General features: G+C 42.6%; 1 protein-coding gene across 2 annotated transcripts in view; it reads right to left on the bottom strand.

Moving 5' to 3' along the window:
• Positions 1-500: 500 nt before the first annotated feature.
• wls (Wnt ligand secretion mediator) overlaps positions 501-20,382 on the bottom strand; it is a 75,673-nt gene continuing 55,791 nt past the window's right edge. Inside the window, exons 9-12 of one of the 2 annotated variants that reach the window (XM_078561263.1) lie at positions 17,490-17,633; positions 12,865-12,948; positions 4,217-4,373; positions 501-4,028 (exon numbers count right to left, since the gene is read on the bottom strand). In XM_078561263.1, coding sequence (XP_078417389.1) covers positions 3,982-4,028; positions 4,217-4,373; positions 12,865-12,948; positions 17,490-17,633 — 432 coding nt within the window. In that variant the 3' untranslated portion in view covers positions 501-3,981. The remainder of the gene's footprint in view (positions 4,029-4,216; positions 4,374-12,864; positions 12,949-17,489; positions 17,634-20,382) is intronic. The other variant, XM_078561262.1, reaches the window with a different exon arrangement.

The raw sequence follows: 20,382 nt of genomic DNA, 5'->3' as shown, positions 1-20,382 counted from the left end.
TCAAAACATCGCAAGACTGCGCGATGACATCGGCACTCACGCCCGACATTATTGCGTGTCATTTTACATTCCGACGTGTCGGGCCCGTTCTTGCACACTGAATGTAAAATCCTGGCCAATAAGATCATGGTTCATCCGATTGTGGCCTCAACTCCACTTTCCTTCCTCACCCCTATACCCTTTGACTCCTTTGTCAATCAAGAATCCATCTAATTCAGCCTTAAAAATATCCAATGACCCTGCTTCCACTGACTCACGACTCCCCGAGAAAAAAAATTTCTCTTCATCTCCTTCTTAAATGGGAGACCCCTTATTTTTAAATTGTGTCCCCTAGCTCTAGTCTCTCCGACAAGGGAAAAATATCCTTTCAACATCTGAATTGAATATTTACCACAGTACTTTCAGAAATGATGGTGTTCTGATTGTAGCAAGTGGAAGAGTAGAGACCAATAATCCAGTCGGTTAAAACAGTCTGATAAGTCACTGAGGCTGTACACATATCACATTAATACAAACTTTATTTAAAATTAGCATACAAGAAAATCTACTTCAAAGTTTAAAAAAAAACCTAACCACCTTTTGCCACCTAAAATATTAACTCTACATTGTTATATCATTAAATATCTACACCTTCGAAGGAGTACAATTCTCACCTCAAGTGTTCGAGTCAAAGAAAGGACATGTCATATCCCTTTTCTTTAAATAAAAAGTAGCCATTGTAAATATTTTTCAACTTTATCATTTGAGATAGTGTATTGTGCAATATATCTCTATTGCAAGATGCAAGATGTCTAAATGCTTACATTAAGTAACAGGTTTATGTTTTGAATATTTGACTAATGCCTTTGCTTATGTTTGTTGATGTCAAGTCCTACTTCACATCTATTCATTGACACTAGATTTTTCTTGATCAACTAAATGAGACACACTTTAAAAGCATTGGGCACAATTCTCTTGATCCCTTAGATGATAAACAATATGGTTTGGTACTGAATCATACAGACCTGGATAATCTCAGTTTTTACCTCAAGTCTATCTCAGCTACAGCAGCAGTTTCCATGTCACAACTGACCTTAGTGGCCTGGGCCAAGAAGAGGAGGGAAAATTTAAAAGAACAAAAATCAGCCATGATTCACTGATGTGTCCCTGATCAGTATCCACTGACGTTTGCTGGAAAGCAGATGTTTGTCAACATGATCAGGTTCAGTTGTTATGTCCTTGTCCTATGCTAAATTGTCAACCAACACTCAGATTCAGAATAGTTACGTTGATAAAATTCTGGAGATTGCTGACCCCTAGGGGTAATGGACCCCAGTACCTTCAGGAAAAAAAAGACAAGGCACCTTTTATGATAAAGTTCTTAATTATTTTTTGTAGAAGGGGATAATATCCCCAGCCAGTGCCTTGCTCAAGGGTCTTTCAGGTTGCACCTCCAAATCCTCACAACCTGTGCTCTTGATTGGAATGAAGGCCTGGTACTTTCCCAATGTAAAATAGGAAAATTAATTCTAGACTCATCATTATATGGTTTAAAAGAGCTTTTTACTTGCATTAAGGTGTTGGAATAACCCTACCATCTAAAAGCAATCCTCTAATTCCTCTCACTGGATAGCAGGAGAATTGTCAACACTCTGGCAACATCTCATAGCTGTGAATGGAAGCCCAGGCACAACACAAGCACCAGGTGGCCTATAGGTGAAGAGTGACACATGCAGAGGTTCAGGCTGCAATATGAACATTACTGGTTTACACTTACATAAAAGTCTGCAGTCTGTCTGCATATAGCATAACCCATGATCTGCATACATTTCCAAGGATCTCAACAAATTAAGCAACACATTCAACCTCCTTTAGGTTTCTCTTCCTCCTTCAAAAAGGAATGCATACTTAAAAATCATCTAAAACAAATATTTCTGTATGCCGATAATCTAAGTTTATAATGTACACTGTAAAAACATTTTTAAAATAGTGTACTGACAGTAATTTTTATGTCTATCAGAAATTCCAACTGCACCAATGCCCTTCTTTAAAATATTTGAATCTAAATCCATTACATCCATGTAATTTACTTGATATAAAGCGCTTTAGGGCATCAGAGGACTTCATAAGGCGCTTTTAAATACGAGTTCTTTCCTTCCCTCTTGCATATTCACTTAGGGCCAATCCCTTGAGCACTGGAGGTGGCTGCCTACACAAAGTTGCAATGCTACAATACTTTATATACTTACAGAAATTAATGTTCAGTGAGATATAAACTATGGTGATGGTAATTTGCTTTGACAAATAAATGTGCACTTGAATTCTTTCAGACTTAAAAATGGAAATAATCCCATTTCACAAAAAGGCAGTTCTGGAATCTTCCACAGACATTACAAGTTGTGGTAAAATTATTGGAAGCAGGAGTCCCATCTCACCAGCAACAAATTCCAACAGGCACAAGTCCCTATCACATAATATCAGTCCATGTATAATTGAGCAGATTTATACAGTTTTTCCATTCCACAGGGAAATTCTCATTGGGCTTGTGCTGCTGGTATGGTCTCTCCCTATTCTTTTCCAGTGATTACTCTTGGGCTTCCTTGCCAGCCAATCTGTAAATTTCAGTTGGTCCATCAGCATGGGTGATTGTGGTGGTCAACTGCAGTTCCTCACCACCGTTTACACCAAGATCACCTAGGAATTGCAAACTAGAACACTATTAGTTCACCAAAGAAAGATTTTGTTTACCTCCTTTAATTTCACTTCTCCCATGAGGCAGTGTGATCAATGTACACATTTTCACTGCTGACTGGTTGAGGTGAACTTTATAGCATGTCACACTGTAGAATCACATTTGACTCAAGGAAGCGGTGTGGCCTTAACTGAATTCCAAAAAAATGCTTGAGCATCTGGTTGAGAACCTTTATTCAATATAGCTGAGAGTGATAGCTTTGAGAATCCCCAAGAAACTGGAAGAGGGGCAGGCCTCCAGTGAAAAATATTGCTCAAGAGTTTCAAATAAAAATGACAGCTATATGGAAATGTTTAATGGTTTAGTGAGAAAATATAATTATGCTTTATGATGTGATCCTCATTTTTAAACCTTGGGTTACTTGGGGGGTGGGGACGGGGGTTAAGGGTGCGGGTGGGGGTGCTGAGGGTTAAAAGATGGTGGTTGAAAGGATTTCCAAAATTTATTTTATTCAATTTATTGATAAACTGCTTGCTGTTGATTCTTGATTGTTAGTTTCTGTAGCTCTTTGGTACTTGGTCACCTAGATTCCTTGTTAATTTGTGATTTGCTGTTTTTTTTAAAAAAAAAAGTATCTTTGGGATGTGGGCATTTCTGGAAAGGCCAGCTTTTTATTGGCCATCCCTAATTTTGTCGAGATAAAAGTAAAATACTGCGGCTGCTGGAAATCCGAAATAAAAATCAGAAAATGCTGGAAAAACTCAGCAGGTCCGACAGCGTCTGTGGAGAGAGAAACAGAGTTAATGTTTCGAATCCGTATGACTCTTCTTCTTCAGAAGAGCTGTGAAGAAGTCATATGGACTTGAAATGTTAACCCTAGTTTCCCTAGATGTTAGTGGCATGCATTCCTCTTTAACTGCTGCAGTTTATAGCAGTTGAATACAACCAATGGCTTATTAGGCCAGTTCAGAGCCAATTAGGAGTCAGCCACTTTGGTGTGGGACTGGAAACACAGAGGCCAGATTGCAAGAGCAGCATGTTTCCTTCCATAAAGGTCATGAATGAACCAGCTGGGGTTTTTATGATAATCCATTTTATGAATAACATTTGGACACAGTGCAAGTACGATCGTTTGCACCTGTAACAAATTAACACTTTTTGAAAGTCATGCGCTAGATGCTTGATATATTAGGAAGTATCTCCTTTAATCTCCTTTATTCAAAGAGTGACAAATATTTGGAATAATCATCCAACTGGAGCTGTATAAGGCATGAGGCACATTTAAAATGAGGATGGATGTTAACTGGACACTATTCCTCGCAAGTCCGGATAATTGTGTTTGTTTTCATCTGTTGACCTATTGTAGCAAAAATATAGACAAATATAAATCATTGCTCCCCACTTAGATCATATGATAAACTTACCAAATCAGCCATTAGGGAAGCGTAAACAAAAAGATCCCCACTCCCTTTCAGCAATCATACTCCAGAGAAACAAAGTTCTCAGACATTCAGCACTTGATTTAATAAAGCAAACTATACCCACCGTTTGACTGATCGGCATCACTGTAACACTTGTGGGATGGAGCGTACAGAAACATGATAGCGAAGACGTAGAGGTTCCACATGCCATAAATGCCAGTGAAGAATGCACTGTTTACCTGCACAATGTATTCTCCCCACTTCCAGGGTCCCTCATTTACCTGAGGAAGGAACAGTGGAATTTGATGATGTTTGTAAGAGCTGAAGGTATAAATGCTGTAAAATTTAAAATCAGAATCGAATGGTCAAATGCATCTGAACTTCAACTCTTTTTCTGCCTAGATGCTGTTGGACCTACTTGGTTGACCCCTTATCCTGAGACTATGACCTCTAGTTTTAGACTCTATAGCCAGTGCAAACAGTCTCTCAGCATCTAACCAGTCAAGAATTTTAAATGTTTCAATACAATCACTTCTCATTCTCCTAAACTGTAGCGAATAAAGGAAAATTCTACTCAATTTCTCCTCTTTGATTCCTAGAATGTGATGGCTGCAAAATCTAAATGTTGCACCTCTCGTAAGGCAAATGTATTCTAAGGAGACCAAATAGTACAGATTACTCCAGGGGCTGGTTCCACAAATAACCTACATAATTGCAGAAAGACTTCCTTACTCTTATACTCCAACACCTTTACAACAAAAGGCGAATATATAATTTGCCCTCCCAATTGCCTCGTGTGCCTGCATGTTAACTTAGTGACTGTACACAACGACCCCAAACCACCAATCCCTACTGAGTACTAACATTTACTGACCTCTGACTTTGCATAAAATACTTTACTTTCTATTCTTCCTATTAAAGTGAATAATTTCACACTTCCACACATTGTACTCCATCTGCCATGTTCTTGCCCAATCACCTAACCAGTATATCGCTTCACAGGCTCTTTGCATCCTCCTCACAGTTCCCACCTAGCTACCTACCTTTACATTGCCAGCAAACTTAGAAACGTTATATATAAATGGAGAACCAACTCAGGTTTTTTTACCATTCATTTACGGGATGTGGACTTTGCTGGCTGGGCCAGCATTTATTTGCCCATCCCTAGTTGCTCTCGAAAAGGTGGTAGTGAGCTGCCTTCTTGAACCACTGCAGTCCCTGTGCTGCAGATACACCCACAGTGCTGTAAGGGAGGGAGTTCCAGGGTTTTGACCCAGCGACAGTGAAGAAACAACAATATAGTTCCAAGTCAGGATGATGAGTGACTTGGAGAGGAACTTTCAAGTGTGGTGTTCCCACGTATCTGCTACCCTTGTCCTTCTAGGTGGTAGTGGTCGTGGGTTTGGAAGGTGCTGTCTAAGGAGCCTTGGTGAATTCCTGCAGTGCATCTTGTAGATGGTACACACTGCTGCTACTGTGCGTCGGTGGTGGAGGGAGTGAATGTTTGTGAATAGGGTGCCAATCGAGCAGGCTGCTTTGTCCTGGACGGTATCAAGCTTCTTGAGTGTTGTGGGAGCTGCACTCATCCAGGCAAGTGGAGAGTATTCCATCACACTCCTGACTTGTGCCTTGTAGATGGTGGACAGCTTTGGGGAGTCAGGAGGTGAGTTACTCGTTACAGGATTCCTAGCCTCTGACCTGCTCTTGTAGCCACAGTATTTATATGGCTAGTCCAATTCAGTTTCTGGTCAAGGGTAACTCCCAGGATGTTGATAATGGGGGATTCAGTGATGGTAATGCCTTTGAATGTCATGGGGCAACAGTTATATTCTCTCTTGGTGGAGATGGTCATTGCCTGACACTTGTGAGGCACTTGTCAGCCCACGCCTAGATATTGTCCAGGTCTTGCTGCATTTGGACATGGACTGCTTCAGTTTCAGAGTCGTCGTGAATGGTGCTTAACATTGTGCAATTATCAGCGGACATCCCCACTTCTGACCTTATGATGGAAGGAAGGTCATTGATGAAGCAGCTGAAGAAGATTGGGCCGAGGACACTACCCTGAAGGAACTCCTGCAGTGATGTCCTGCAGCTGAGATGACTGACCTGCAACAACCACAACCATCGTCCTTTGTGCTAGGTATGACTCCAACCAGTGGAGGAGATTTTTCCCCGATTCCCATTGACTTCAGTTTTGCTAGGGCTCCTTGATGCCACACTCAGTCAAATGCGGCCTTGATGTCAAGGCCAGTCACTCTCACCTCACCTCGGGAGTTCAGCTCTTTCGTCCATGTTTGAACCAAGACTGTAATGAGGTCAAGAGCTGAGTGGCCCTGGCGAAACACAAACTGGGCGTCAGTGAGCAGTTTATTACTTAGCAAGTGCCGATTGATAGCACTGTTGACCACCACTTCCATTACTTTACTGATGATCGAGAGTAGACTGGTGGGGTGGTAATTGGCTGGGTAGGATTTGACCTGCTTTTTGTGTACAGGACACACCTGGGCAATTTTCCGCAGTGTCGGGTAGATGCCAGTGTTGTAGCTGTGCTGGAACAGCTTGGCTAGGGGCACGGGCAAGTTCTGGAGCACAAGTCTTCAGTACTATTGCCGGAATATGGTCAGGGCCCATACCCTTTGCAGTATCCAGTATCCAGTGCCTTCAGCAGTTTCTTGAATCGAATTGGCTGGAGACTGGCATCTGTGATGCTGAGGAATCTCCGGAGGAGACCGAGATGGATCATCCACTCGGCACTTCTGGCTGAAGATTGTAGCAAATGCTTCAGCCTTATCTTTTGCACTGATGTGCTGGGCTCCCCCATCATTGAGGGTGGGGATATTTGTGGAGCCTCCTCCTCCAGTGAGTTGTTTAATTGTCCACCACCATTCATGACTGCATGTGGCAGGACTGCAGAGCTTAGATCTGATCTGTTGGTTGTGGGATCACTTAGCTCTATCACTTGCTGCTTATGCTGTTTGGCACGCAAGTAGTGCTGTGTTATAGCTTCACCAAGTTGACACCTCATTTTTAGGTATGCCTGGTGCTGCTCCTGGCATGCCCTCCTGCACTCTTCATTGAGCTAGGGTTGATCACCTGGCTTGATGGTAATGGTAGAATGGGGTATATATCAGGCCATGAGGTTACAGATTGTGTTCGAGTACAATTCTGCTGCTGCTGTATTGGCCCACAGCAGCTCATGGATGCCCAGTCTTGAGTTGTTAAATCTGTTTGAAATCTATCCCATTTAGCATGGTGGTAGTGCCACACAATACGGTGGAGGATATCCTCAATGTGAAGACAGGACTTCGTCTCCACAACGACTGTGCGGTGGTTACTGCTACCAATACTCACATGGACGAATGTCTCTGCGGCAGGCACATTAGCGAGGATGAGATCAAGTATGTTTTTCCCTCTTGTTGGTTCCCTCACCACCTGCCACAGTCCCAGGCTAGCAGCTATGTCATTTAGGACTCGGCCAGCTCGGTCAGTAGTGGTGTTACTGAGCCACTCTTGGAAATGGACATTGAAATGGTCCAAGGATGGCAAGGGCACAGAACGTACTCTGGGTGGGGGACTTCAGAGGACATTTAAGAGTCAACCACATTACTATGGACATGTAGGCCAGACCAGGTAAGGGCAGCACATATCCTTCCCTTAAGGACATTAATGAACCAGACGGATTTTTATAACAATCAACAATGGTTTCATGGTCATCATTAGACTTTAATTCCAGATATTTATTGAATTCAAATTCCACCATCTGCCATGGTGGGATTTGAACCCAGGTCCCCACAGTATTACCCTGGGTCTCTGGGTTATTATTCCAGCGACAATACCACTATGCCTTGGGCCGGGGGGTGGGGGGAAAGAGTTCCTTTTCCTCTCAAACCTGTAGGATGAATTATGTACTGTTGACGTGAGCAAAAGCCCATTAGCTTTGAAGACCTCGGCTGGAATACCATTGAGGCCACAGGTTGTTGTCGTTTTTCATGTTGTTTCAGCTCGCCCATTGATGGTGATTCACCCGTGGATTCTACCACAGGGTACTGGGATATAGCCTGGAGAGTATCAGCTGCCAGCATGGATTCACAGTTGTTAAAAACATTCTTTCCAGCATTAATGAATGGCATCGTCATCCTCAAGTAAAGAAACACCATCCTGTGAGCAAAGGGGATTTTGTCCATTTGACTTTGGTCCGTAGTTGGCCCTGGTGGCTTCAAAAAATCATTGCTTGCCATGAACAGCATATTGTTGGATTTCTCAGCCTCTCTCTCTCTTCTCACTATGTCCTTTATCCTCTGAATTTGTCTATGTAAGTCAGCCTCGAACTGTTGAAATACTGTCTTCTCGGTGTGCGACGTTAGGTTGTTCTGCTAGGCAATGAAGGCTGCTCACTTTTGTTCTAGGAGGTCATATATTTCAGCATCATTTTCATCAAATTAGTCCTGGTGATGATGATGCTCGAACCCAATGGCCTGACACACAAGACTCTAGTACTTTGATTATTATTAGATTTGATTTGATCCCACTGTTCTGGAATGGGCTGAGACATTGATCTTCTTCCTCTTGGACTTTTGGGTCTTGTGATGCCTTGGTGCTAGGTGGACGTTCATCACCGATTAAACAATTTGATCTGCTCAGCAGGCACCAGTCCCCCGCATGGATTGAGAGCTACATACATCACTTAGATCTTTGACCCGAAAAATAACATAATTCAGGGGGAAAAGTGGAATCGAAGCTAAAGATTAACCATGATCATAGTGCATGGCAGAGCAGGCTCAATTGGCAATACTCCTGCTTCTAATTCTTATGATTAGATTAGGGTAGATTAGGTGCCAATGCTTTGATCTTGGTTGTGTGTTTGTCTTTCTAGCAGAAGACGGTATTTGTTATAATGAGGTCAGGCTGAGCACTTTGTCAGCAGAAGAACACCATTTGCATTGGCTTTTCCCATTTGGTTCTGCTCCAGACATCGAAGTTATTATCAATCCTGACATTTAACTCTAGGTTAAAGTCACCTAGAAGGATGATATTTTCTTCTTTTGGGGTGGCAGTGAGAACTTTATCAAGGTTAGAATAGAACCTTCCGTAACATCTTCACCAGGGTCAAGGGTCAGGACATAAGCACTCATGATGGTGGCATACTGAACATGGCTGAGCTGTAGATGACATGGCATGAGCCTTTCATTTTATATAATTGGGGAGTTCTAGCAGTGCATCCAAGGTTCTATTCCGAATGACAAAACCAACTCTATGGATACGAAGGTCGCTATCAGCCTTTCCTTTCCAGTAGGTGATGTCTGCCCTGCTTGTTCCTTCAGCTGCCCCTCAGCAGGGAGGTGGGTCTCACTGAGGGCAGCAATGCCAATTCGGAGTCTTGATATCTCACGTGATACAATTGCAGTTCTTCTTTCTGAACAGTCTGTCTTAAGATTATCCACATGTTCTAACATTCCAAGTTTCAAAATTTTAGTTTTCTTTCTTTGACCACAAAGAGGTGATTCTGCAGGGTGTGGTTCGCCACTGGAGAAAGTGGAACAGCTGATATTTAGGGCATGTTTTTTAAACCTTCCCATTTTGTTTGGCTGGCAGCTCAGTCAGTCCTGGCAGTGTCAAGAGCGCATTAGTGGGCCCTGCTAGGGCTGCAAGAGGAGGAGAAAGGCTATGGATCCAGAACCCTGGCAACCCTGGGGTCTTTGGCAGGGAAGGCGTGGGGGGTGACAGGTGGTTTAAGGCTGTGGGTCGGTAGGAGGACGGTGTGTGGGGGGGGTTTCATCTTTGAGGGGAGCAACCCCCCAATCCACAAAGGACAGCCTCCAACCATAGAACCCTGAATCCCCCCCTTTCCTTCCTGCCCTTTGAACAGTATATTTGATATATTAAAAAAGTGGGCTGCCCACACTAAATGTTTTATGGCATGGGCATTGTATTTATCCAGGTCACCTGGCTTGGTATTAAGCCTAATTGACCCTTTATTACCTATTTGAAATATGGTGGGCAGGCTGCCGATTTTTGTGCTGGTCCACCCCCGTATTACTTGGGAGAGCTCGGGGGTGGGTGGGAAGGTGGTGAAGTGAGCACCCACCCTATTTTACATGCCCCCCTCCTTCAACCCCACCCAGCCGAAAACAAGCCTGATGGGGGCACATAAAATGGAGCCCATAATCTTCCTTTTCCTGTTCTGCCATTGAGGATTTTTGGACTGGCACTTTTGCCAGTCTCTGACGTCTCCTCCCGACCTTGCCACCATGGGTGGCCCTACCAAGAGCCAGGAGCTACTGATGGCATCGCCCAAGAGATCGTCAGAATGCACATGCCTCCCCACCACGTCAAGGTGGCGATCCACAGAGAAGCAAATAAAGCACAAATATGACAGAGTTACCTGAACTTTATGTATCAGATTGCTGGGGTTAGTAGGCCATGTGACTCGGGGTCATAGTTTCAAATCCTTTGTTCAATAAAACAAGCTACTTATTCATCAGCTGTAACTGCTTCCTCACAAATGAACATACATGAAGATTTCAAAAAGACCCACGTCAATGCACTAAGGCACAAATAGGCTTACGGTGATGAAATGTGTCAAATTCTGTTTTCATTACATGGGATTCCCTGATTTTCACTGATGCTTTGGGAATCATGTTGTGCTGATTCTCCATGAAAATAGCAAATCAGTAGCCTTGACCATTTTAAAACTTGAATTAATGTTGCAAAAGGGGGAAATTTGCGTCAAAATGGATTGGAAACACAGTTGGCCTCACCTATAGTCAGAACTGACATTTAACGAGTGGGTATCTGTCTTTTGTACAGATGTAATAGAACTGATTCAACTTATTATGGGAATGCAAACATACTGAACAGTAACGATGCTGACTGCCTTTAATTAGATTCAGTGCTAGCCGTTCCAGGTAATCAATGCAGTGTGACGTGTTGAAGCATTTCTTCAGTTTTGTCTGTCAAAGTAAACTCTCGTTATAACTATAATTCAATCTTTGGAATTGGAAAAAGACTCAGAATTAGGCTGCAATACTCTTTCTAAGCTCCCTTATTGAAGGCAGACGAGTAGCATGGAGCAACAGCAATGGGGTCAAACATGAGCGAATGCAAAGTGCAGATGAATACTCAGTGGCTGTCAATGCACCCTGACAGCCCACTTGGTAAATGCACAGCTTAGTGTGGAACCAAGCTACACACACAAATCAAGGACCAAAATTCGATCCTTGGTCTGCACTAGTCTCCTTATGGCAATGAAAAAGCTGCAACTGGCAAATAAAAAATAGAGGTTGGCTAACGTTTCACATAACAGTACCTCTTTAAGATTTTGTTTTGAGCTGGAGAATTAAAATTGTCCTAAATTGTGTGTGTTAGTTTCAACACAGTATATTGCAGTTGTCATTTGGGTGTTTTAAGAGTACTGGCGCATTAATGATCACATATGGCATAATATATGTCAAATGTGATGTTACTTATCTGCCTTCTGCCTCAGTTGTAAGTCATTTGTGTCATTCCAATTTACATATACTATTCAGATAGTGATCATAGAGTGAAACCACTAAGTAATATAGAGTGGTACCTCTTGTGTAACATGAGCTTAACATCTTAGTGTGAAAGTATCTCATGTTGTACAGGGAACATGAGGGACAGGTGCAGGAAACACCAAAAAAATGTTAAATAGAATCATCAGAGCACAGCATCTACCATTAAGTTTTGCGGAAACCGATAAAACCATGGGAGCTTACACCATAGAGGGAGGCCACTTGGCCCATCTTGTTTGTGCTGGCTTTGACTATATCAGTCAAAAACTAATCGTACTATCCTGCCTGCAATATCCTCGGCTTCAAATGTTTATCTATGTTTCCCTTAACAGTTGCAATGGCCTGAGTGACAAGGAAATTCTATGTTACAATAACTCTCTGGATAAAGATATTTCTCCATAATTCTTCACTCTCCACGACAATATTAAATTGATGAGCCCTTATCACTAAATCTGACTAGACAAAATAGTTTTCCCCTGCTCGCCCTCAAAATTTTAATCCCTCTTCAAATTTTTAAAAATCTCTTCTTAAATCTAGTCAACCTTTGCTACTCCATTGGAAATAATCCCAAGCATTTCAGATTTCTTGCAAAAACTATAGTTCTTCATCCCTAGTAAAAATCCTGTAGAGATATAGAGACTTTATTATTGAGCCCTTTCCAGTTTCCAATCAGAATTCATCCAATTTAGCCCGCACTGTGGTCAGTATATACAGGCTAACCTTAAAATTGGCAAAAGCTGATGAACAGACCCCAAAAGAAAACAACTCAAACCCACTCCTTTCTCCCAGGAAGTTTGAGGGGGGTGGAGGGTGGTGGTGGGGAAGGCCTCCAGAACAGACAACCAGGGAAGCGGGAAAAGGGCAAAGGGAGCTCACTTTTTAAAAATATATATATTTTAAGCTTACCTGCCTGGGCCTCTTCTGACCAATCTGGCTTCAGGCAGCTTTGGCCTGGTGGAAAAGCCGATTAGGCCTCAGGTTAAAATTGAAGATCAGGCCCTCATAAGGTAATCAGAGCCCAAACTGCACATTGAAAGGAGTACCATATCAACTTGGGGTGGGTGCCCTTGCTATCCGTGATTTAGCAGTCAGTCAAAACTGATGTATAAACAGTGAGCTTCCCATTCCTCTTTAACAGCTGCCCCACCTGGTTTCCTCCAATTGGTCCAAACGCCCACAACTCAACATTAGAACAGTGTTAGAATTCAGAGTATGTGAAAAATTGGCCTAGGTTGTTTACCTGACTTATAATGAAGAATACAATAGTCATGGCAGCACATGTCAGTGTGACAAGCATCAGGAACTTGAACCGAAAGATCAGCCCCTGAAAAAAAGTCAAAAATCTCTAGTCATCATATGCTATCTGATATTTTTAAAACGGTTCTCTCTCCTCCAATAATTTTCTCTATCCGTTTCAAAACTGCAGTCATCATCCCCTACTCCCTCAAAAAACCCACCCTCAGCCCACTTCCAACCTTTCTTTCCTCTTCAAAGTCCTTGTGTATTATTTCTCAAATCCATGCCCATTGTTCTTGCAACTTCCTGTATCAGGTTTCCACTCTTCCCACAGCGCTAACAGCCCTAATCAATGTCACAAATTAGTTCTTTGTAACTAGGACCTTGGTGCATTTTTCCTTCTCGTCCTCTCTCCAACCTTCAGAGTTAACCACAGCATCCTCCTCCAATATTCAGCTCAGTGGGGCTCTCCGTTTGCAATGGCCTCTAATCTCTAATATATCCAAAGCATTTCCAAAAATAGCTTCTCTTTCCACCCCTGCAGTCATCTCCAGTCATGCAATGATCCATCCTAGATCCACCTCCTTGCCTTAGCAACATCATCCACAGACATGGAGCCAACTTCTACATGTATGCTCTTGATACTCACATCTATTTCTCTATCACCTCTCTCAACTCTTTCACTGCTTGTCCAATTCCTTTCTTGGATAAGCCCATTTCCTTCTACTAAACAACAGGAAAACCATAGCTATAGTCTTCACCCCCATCACAAATTCCATACTCCTGCCGCTAGTTCCTTCCCCTTCCCTTGTTCAGACTAATCTTGGTAATTGAAACCTTGACTCAAGCTTTCAAACCCACATCCCCCTCAAAGACAACCTGTGCTTCTGAAATACTGCCTGCCCACCTCAGCTGATCTGTGACTGAAGCCCATGCTTTTGTCATCAAGATTCAACTAAAACCCTCTTCCCATCCTCTAATCTCCACAAATTTCACCTCGTCCAAAACTATCCGGTCCGTACCCAATCCGACACAAAACACTGCTTGCTCATCACACCAGTCTATGGTGACCAATTTGGTATTCAAATCCTTTCACAGCTTTTCCCTTGCTTACATCTACCTCCTGCAGTTGTAAAACACCCATCTCCCAGTTCATCAGATTCTAGGCTGTTGTGCATTACCGCCTCCCTTCACATCACCATTAGTAACCTCCAACTATTGAGGGCCAGTGGTCTGGAATTAACTCCTTAAAAACCCCCATCTCCATCCTTCCCTTTCCTCCTTTAAGGCACTCTTTAAAAAACACTTCTTTGATCATTGTTCCTGCTACCTCCTTATTTGGCTTGACACCATTTTCTGAAAACATATCTACAAGGCACTTTGGGACATCTTTTCTACATTAAAGCTGTTATACCAGTTGTTGGGGTTCATCCTTGTGGCTCAGCTCTGTATGGCCTCCAATCATCCTCATGACCAGAATAACTAATGTCTGGCCTGACTAGATCACTGTACCATTTCAGCATCACCTCCTGATTTGTTCTGTTTGCCTTTAAGAGCCTTCTATTGACTTTGTGGATGGTTGTTCTGCATTGATTGGACTTTTTAAGCACCGGTTCCTAGATCTTTTTCAATTTCACCCATAGCTGTGTCAATACAATGGTTGGAGGAAATCAGTTGTTTATTTTTCCTTCCATATCTATATCTCTGGGGCACAAGCGTTTTGGGAGGTAGTCAATGGAATGGAATTTTGAACAGCACGTAATAGGTGGCCAATGTGACGCTGCTCAAAATATAAATGTTTATCTTTAATCTGTCCTCATCTGCAAGCTAGGTGCTGCTGTAAAAAAAAAAATCAGTGTCATCATGAGTGAATTCTATCTGGTCTAGCTTCCCTCCCCACTGAGATCTCTTGCTGCTCCCCTGCACCACTTCTCATCTCCCCCCAACTCCACAATTATCATCTCCTTCCGCCTTCCCATTTGACTCTAATCTTCCAACATTTGTTGGGCTCCTTTCAACCCATCAGGTTTTTCAGAATGCTTCTGCTTCTTTTAAAATGCAAAGTGAGCTCATTCAGATCCACCGATTGTGTAGAGGGCTGAAAATGCCAAATTTATAATTGTACATGTACATTTATGAATGTTGCCCTCATTCACCAATCCATTTACTTCGTCCACTACCGACGCACAGTAGCAGCAGTGTGTACGATCTACAAGATGCACTGCAGAAACTTACCAAGGCTCCTTCGACAGCACCTTCCAAACCTACGACCGCTACCATCTAGAAGGATAAGGGCAGCAGACGCATGGGAACACCACCACCTGGAAGTTCCTCTCCAAGTCACACATCATCCTAACTTGGAAATATATCACTGTTCCTTCACTGTTGCTAGGTCAAAATCCTGGAACTCCCTCCCTAACAGCACTGTGGGTGTACCTACACCACATGGACTGCAGAGGTTCAAGAAGGCAGCTCACCACCACCTTCTCAAGGGCAAATAGGGATGGGCAATAAATGCTGGCCTAGCCATCGAAGCCCACATCCATGAATGAATAAAAAAAATTACAACACAGAACGAGATTGGCCCATTATGTTTGCATGAACTCTGAAACAGCCCTTAATCACACTGCCCATACCCTTTTAAGTTTTTCTCTTTCAAATGTTTATCCACATGCCTTTAAAATACTGTCATGAATGGAGTATCTATTCGTGCATTGCACATGTTAATAGTGCTGTGAGTTTTTAATGAAAAACAGCAGTCCTAATCTCCACTAACTGACTAATGAAACAAAAACAAAAACTGCTGGAAAAACTCAGCAGGTCTGACAGCATCTGTGGAGAGGAAGACAGAGTTAATGTTTCCCTTCACCCCTGTCGGCATTCCGGAGAGGTCGTTCCCTCCGGGACACCCTGGTCCACTTCTCCATCACCCCCTACACCTCAACCCCCTCCCACGGCACCTTCCCGTGCAACCGCAGAAGGTGCAACACCTGCTCCTTTACTTCCCCCCTCCTCATCATCCAATGGTCCAAACACTCCTTTCAAGTGAAGCAGCATTTCACTTGCACTTCCCTCAATTTAGTCTACTGCATTCACTGCTCCCAATGCGGTCTCCTCTACATTGGGGAGACCAAACGCAGACTGGGTGACAGCTTTGCGGAACACTTTCGGTCTGTCCGCAAGCATGACCCAGACCTTCCTGCCGCTTGCCATTTCAACGCACCACCCTGCTCTCATGCCCACATGTCCGTCCTTGGCCTGCTGCAATGTTCCAGTGAAGCTCAACGCAAACTGGAGGAACAGCACCTCATCTTCCAATTAGGCACTTTACAGCCTTCTGGGCTTAACATTGAGTTCAACAGCTTCAGATCACGAACTCTCTCCTCCATCCTCACCCCATTTTTGATCCCCTTTTTTCTAATAATTATTATATATTTTTTATATATATTTTTTCTTTTCCCACCTATTTCTATTATTATTTTAAAAATTTATTTCCATCCATTGTTTTATCTCCACCTTGTAGCCTATTTCGATCCCCTCCCTCCACCCCACCCCCAACCGGGCCATCTTTCACTTGCTCATCCTGCTTTCTACCCTTAATGTCACCATTAGCACATCCTTTAACTAATATCACCACCATCAACACCCCTTTGACCTTTTGTTTAGGACATCTTTGGCAATCTCTCCTTTGCCTCCGCCTATCACTGGCCCTCTATCCAGCTTCACCTGTCCAACCCTCTTTAATCAGCTTATATTTCACCACATTTCTATTTCTCTTTAGTTCTGAAGAAGAGTCATACGGACTCGAAATGTTAACTCGGTCTTCCTCTCCACAGATGCTGTCAGACCTGCTGAGTATTTCCAGCTATTTTTGTTTTTGTTTCAGATTTCCAGTAACTGCAGTATTTTGCGTTTATCTTACTGACTAATGAAAATAGGTTTTCTGAGAATTTACTTATCAAAGCCCTTCATACTTCTGAACATTTCTCAGTGTAGGTACACCCACACTGCTGTTAGGAAGGGAGTTCCAAGATTTTGACCCAGTGACAGTGAAGGAACAGCGATATATTTCCAAGTCAGGATGGTGTGTGGCTTGGAGGGGAACTTCCAAGTAGTGATGTTCCCATGCGTCTGCTGCCCTTGTCCTTCTAGATTGTTGTAAGGAGGACTTTGCAGGGTCGACAGAGCTGAGTTTGCCATTGTTGTTTCCAGTACCTAGGTTGATGCCGGGTGGTCCATCCGGTTTCATTCCTTTTTTGAGACTGCTGTACAACTGAGTGGCTTGCTAGGCCATTTCAGAGGGCATTTAAGAGTCAACCACATTGCTGTGGATCTGGAGTCACATGTAGGCCAGAGCAGGTAAGGACGGCAGATTTCCTTCCCTAACGGACATTAGTGAACCAGATGGGTTTTTATGACATTCAACAATGGTTTCATGGTTATCATTAGACTTTTAAATTCCAGATTTTTATGGAATTCAAATTCCACCATCTGCCATGGTGGTATTTGAACCCGGGTCCCCAGAGCATTACCCCGAGTCTCTGGATTATTAGTGCAGCGACAATACCACCATCACCTCCCCGCATTGTAAAATTCTACATCGCATTTAGTGTGCCTTCATATTTGTACCTCGTAGTGCAGTCTCCTTGCTTTGGACATAGCTGGGAGTGAACATCGTTTGCCGCTTATATTTCGGAAGACCTGGAACACCATGAAGCACAAAAAAAAGAAATACAGACAGGCGCAGATACCTGCGACTATGATGAAGGCCATCTAGATGTACAGTTGTCAAGGTAAACACTGATTGGATTTAATGGTTTAAAATTGTTCTTGGAAGAGTTTGTCCTCCCCAACTGAAAATACAGTCCATTAATCCTGCCAAATGTCTGCAATTAAAAGGCATATCGGATCCATAAATTAAATAGTAGAAAGGGCATAAAAACCAGCCAAAACGTGTGGTGATTCACACTGGGATATAATCTCAAGTACTGGCATCTCACCACACGTGACAGCATCAGCACCACATACCGTCTTCACCCAAGCCATTTCCTCACTGAACGGTGAATCAAAATGGAAACCATGACTAATCTTTACCCTGGAGCTGAGATCTCACCCTAGTCCCTTCCCACCTTAATGGAGATCAGCTAAACACAGTATTGTATCTTCTAGTCTGCATGGGTCAGATCATGCTGGGCAATGATTTGGTAACTCAGCCATTGAGCATCTAGTGCCACTTGTTATCTTTCACATGCAAGAAAATTTTGGTGTATTTTAATAAAGTAATTGCTACAGTGATTATACTGTATCTGTATTATAATGTATTGATGGATAAGAAAAAAACTGCAAATGTTGGATATCAAAATGAATAACAGAAAATGCCAGAAATACACAGCAGCTCCATACACTATAAAAGGATAAATGGGAGCACATTCTCATTAGGCATGGGTCATAGAACTAATGCAAGGGACTTGCTTCTTTGCAGCAAAGTCCATGGCATTTGTGTTGGATTCAAATTCTAGTGTTGAATCTGGTAAGCAACTGCACAAATTCCCTGCCATAACCACTACATGGCATAGTGACTTATCTTTTTCTCTTTGCATGCTGACAAACTTGTCATTTCTAGCATTTTCCATTTTTGTTTGTAAGTTTTCTATATTGTCTACAGAAATCTGTGCGTGGGGGTGGATGAGGGACAAGTACTTCCTTCCTAGCCTGAGGATACAGAAGCAAATTGTATCATTCTCCCTAATCTCAAATGCTGTCCTGGTTCAGATTTAGTTACTGAATACAGACTGAAGACTAACTTCCTCTTCTGTATGGTCCATTCCAGTCCATGTACTACACTTTAACATCTAAGTCCTTAAACTGCAAGCTGCTTGAATGGTGGCACTAGAAAAGAAATTCAACAAAACACATTCTACAGGATGTTGGAAAGTTTAGCTTTTAAAAAAAAAGGTTTTTTTAACAAATTAAATAAATTGTGTAAATGTATTTCTTGCTAATATTTCTCCTCATTTCGTCAAGAGGTAAGGTATGGCACCATGGGTGCTGAATACCTCTCCAGTACTATGCTAAACTTCCTATTAATCAGAAATGTATTATAGATCAAATTGCTTTTTTAAAAGTTTGTTTTTTACTGCCTCCTGCAACATTTCACTCATTGTCTGATTCTAGTGCAGGGATCACCACCCTTTGCAAACCTCTGAAGAATGTTGTTCCTGGTTTTCTGGAGAGCCTGCTGATTTGGAAAGTGCCAGCACTTGAAGCTGCCTCTGTACATTCCTCCCCCTTCCCCCTCTTGCAATAGGTAGTTCAACTGTGGAGTTCACCACAAAAGAACATGGTCCAATTTTCATCTGATGTCCAGAAAGGCACACTTTCCAAAAATAGGTTACTGGGTACCAATTAAGAGCAGAAACCACAGCTGGATTTTCCCAGCCCTAGCCCAGGAGCATCGAGTTCGCTCAGTTAGCTTATGTCAGCAAACTCAGTACAAACAGGGGTCAAACCCAAAAATCTTCTGATCTATACAGTTCAGCTATATATACGGCTTTGACCAAATGAGGTATCAGGGAGCTGAAGCTCGAGAATCTATTCACCCACCCATCTTTAACTTCCTAGAACATATTTTATTAGATTAGTTTAGTGGATCCTCCATTTGTTTTTGCAACTCTTTTTAGTCATTATACAGTGACAGTTATGGTAACAAGCCCATTGTTTTTGTTCCTACTCTGTGCCATAAGGGAAATAAGGTCAGACTTGCAGGAGGGAGGAGGAGGAGGAGGAATGTACAGAGGCAGCTCCCAGTGCTGGCACTATTCCAAACCAGCAGGCTCTCCACAAAACCAGGAACAACATTCTTCAGAGGTTTACCAAAGGGTGGTGATCCCTGCACTAGAATCAGACAATGAGTGAAATGTTGCAGGAGGCAGTAAAAAAAAACTTTTAAAAGCAATTTGATCTAAAAACATCATTTTCTTGCAGACCAGTCACTGCAGATGAATCAATAAGGAAACAAAGGCACCAGGAGTTTGCACAGGCTAAAGACAAATTACAGTGTAACGCCCAATTGAAATATTTACCAAGCATTTGGAATTAGATTTCAGCAGTCTAGACATGTTTAACCCCATAGGGTGTACTGCAGATGATTTATTTTTAATCTTGACTATGTTAAAACATTTTGCAGTCTGGTACATGCCTCTACCCACCCCAATGTTTCCCTTTCTTGTGAAGGTGCCGGCTGCTGTGGTTTTAACTTCAAATGAGCACCTCTTTGGCACCATCAAGCAACCATTCCTCATGACTGTCAGTAGGAAATGTGATTTCTGTAAAATGGAGTATTATTGCCAAGCCCAATCCTGTCCTAACAGGGACACACAGGGACTTATTACCTTAAAAATGTTGAATAAATTCAAATTTTGGTCGTTAAATAATCCTTGGGGCAGAATTATCCCCCCGTTTGGGGGGGTGGAGTTTAGGAGCGGGTGCGTGGAGGGGTGCCTCCAATCCACCATTTTACGTG

Source organism: Cetorhinus maximus, chromosome 17 (genome assembly GCF_964194155.1).
Source record: "Cetorhinus maximus chromosome 17, sCetMax3.hap1.1, whole genome shotgun sequence".
NCBI lineage: Eukaryota > Metazoa > Chordata > Chondrichthyes > Lamniformes > Cetorhinidae > Cetorhinus > Cetorhinus maximus.
Note: the sequence above shows the minus strand (reverse complement) of the source record. Positions and strands in the feature narration are given on the sequence as shown.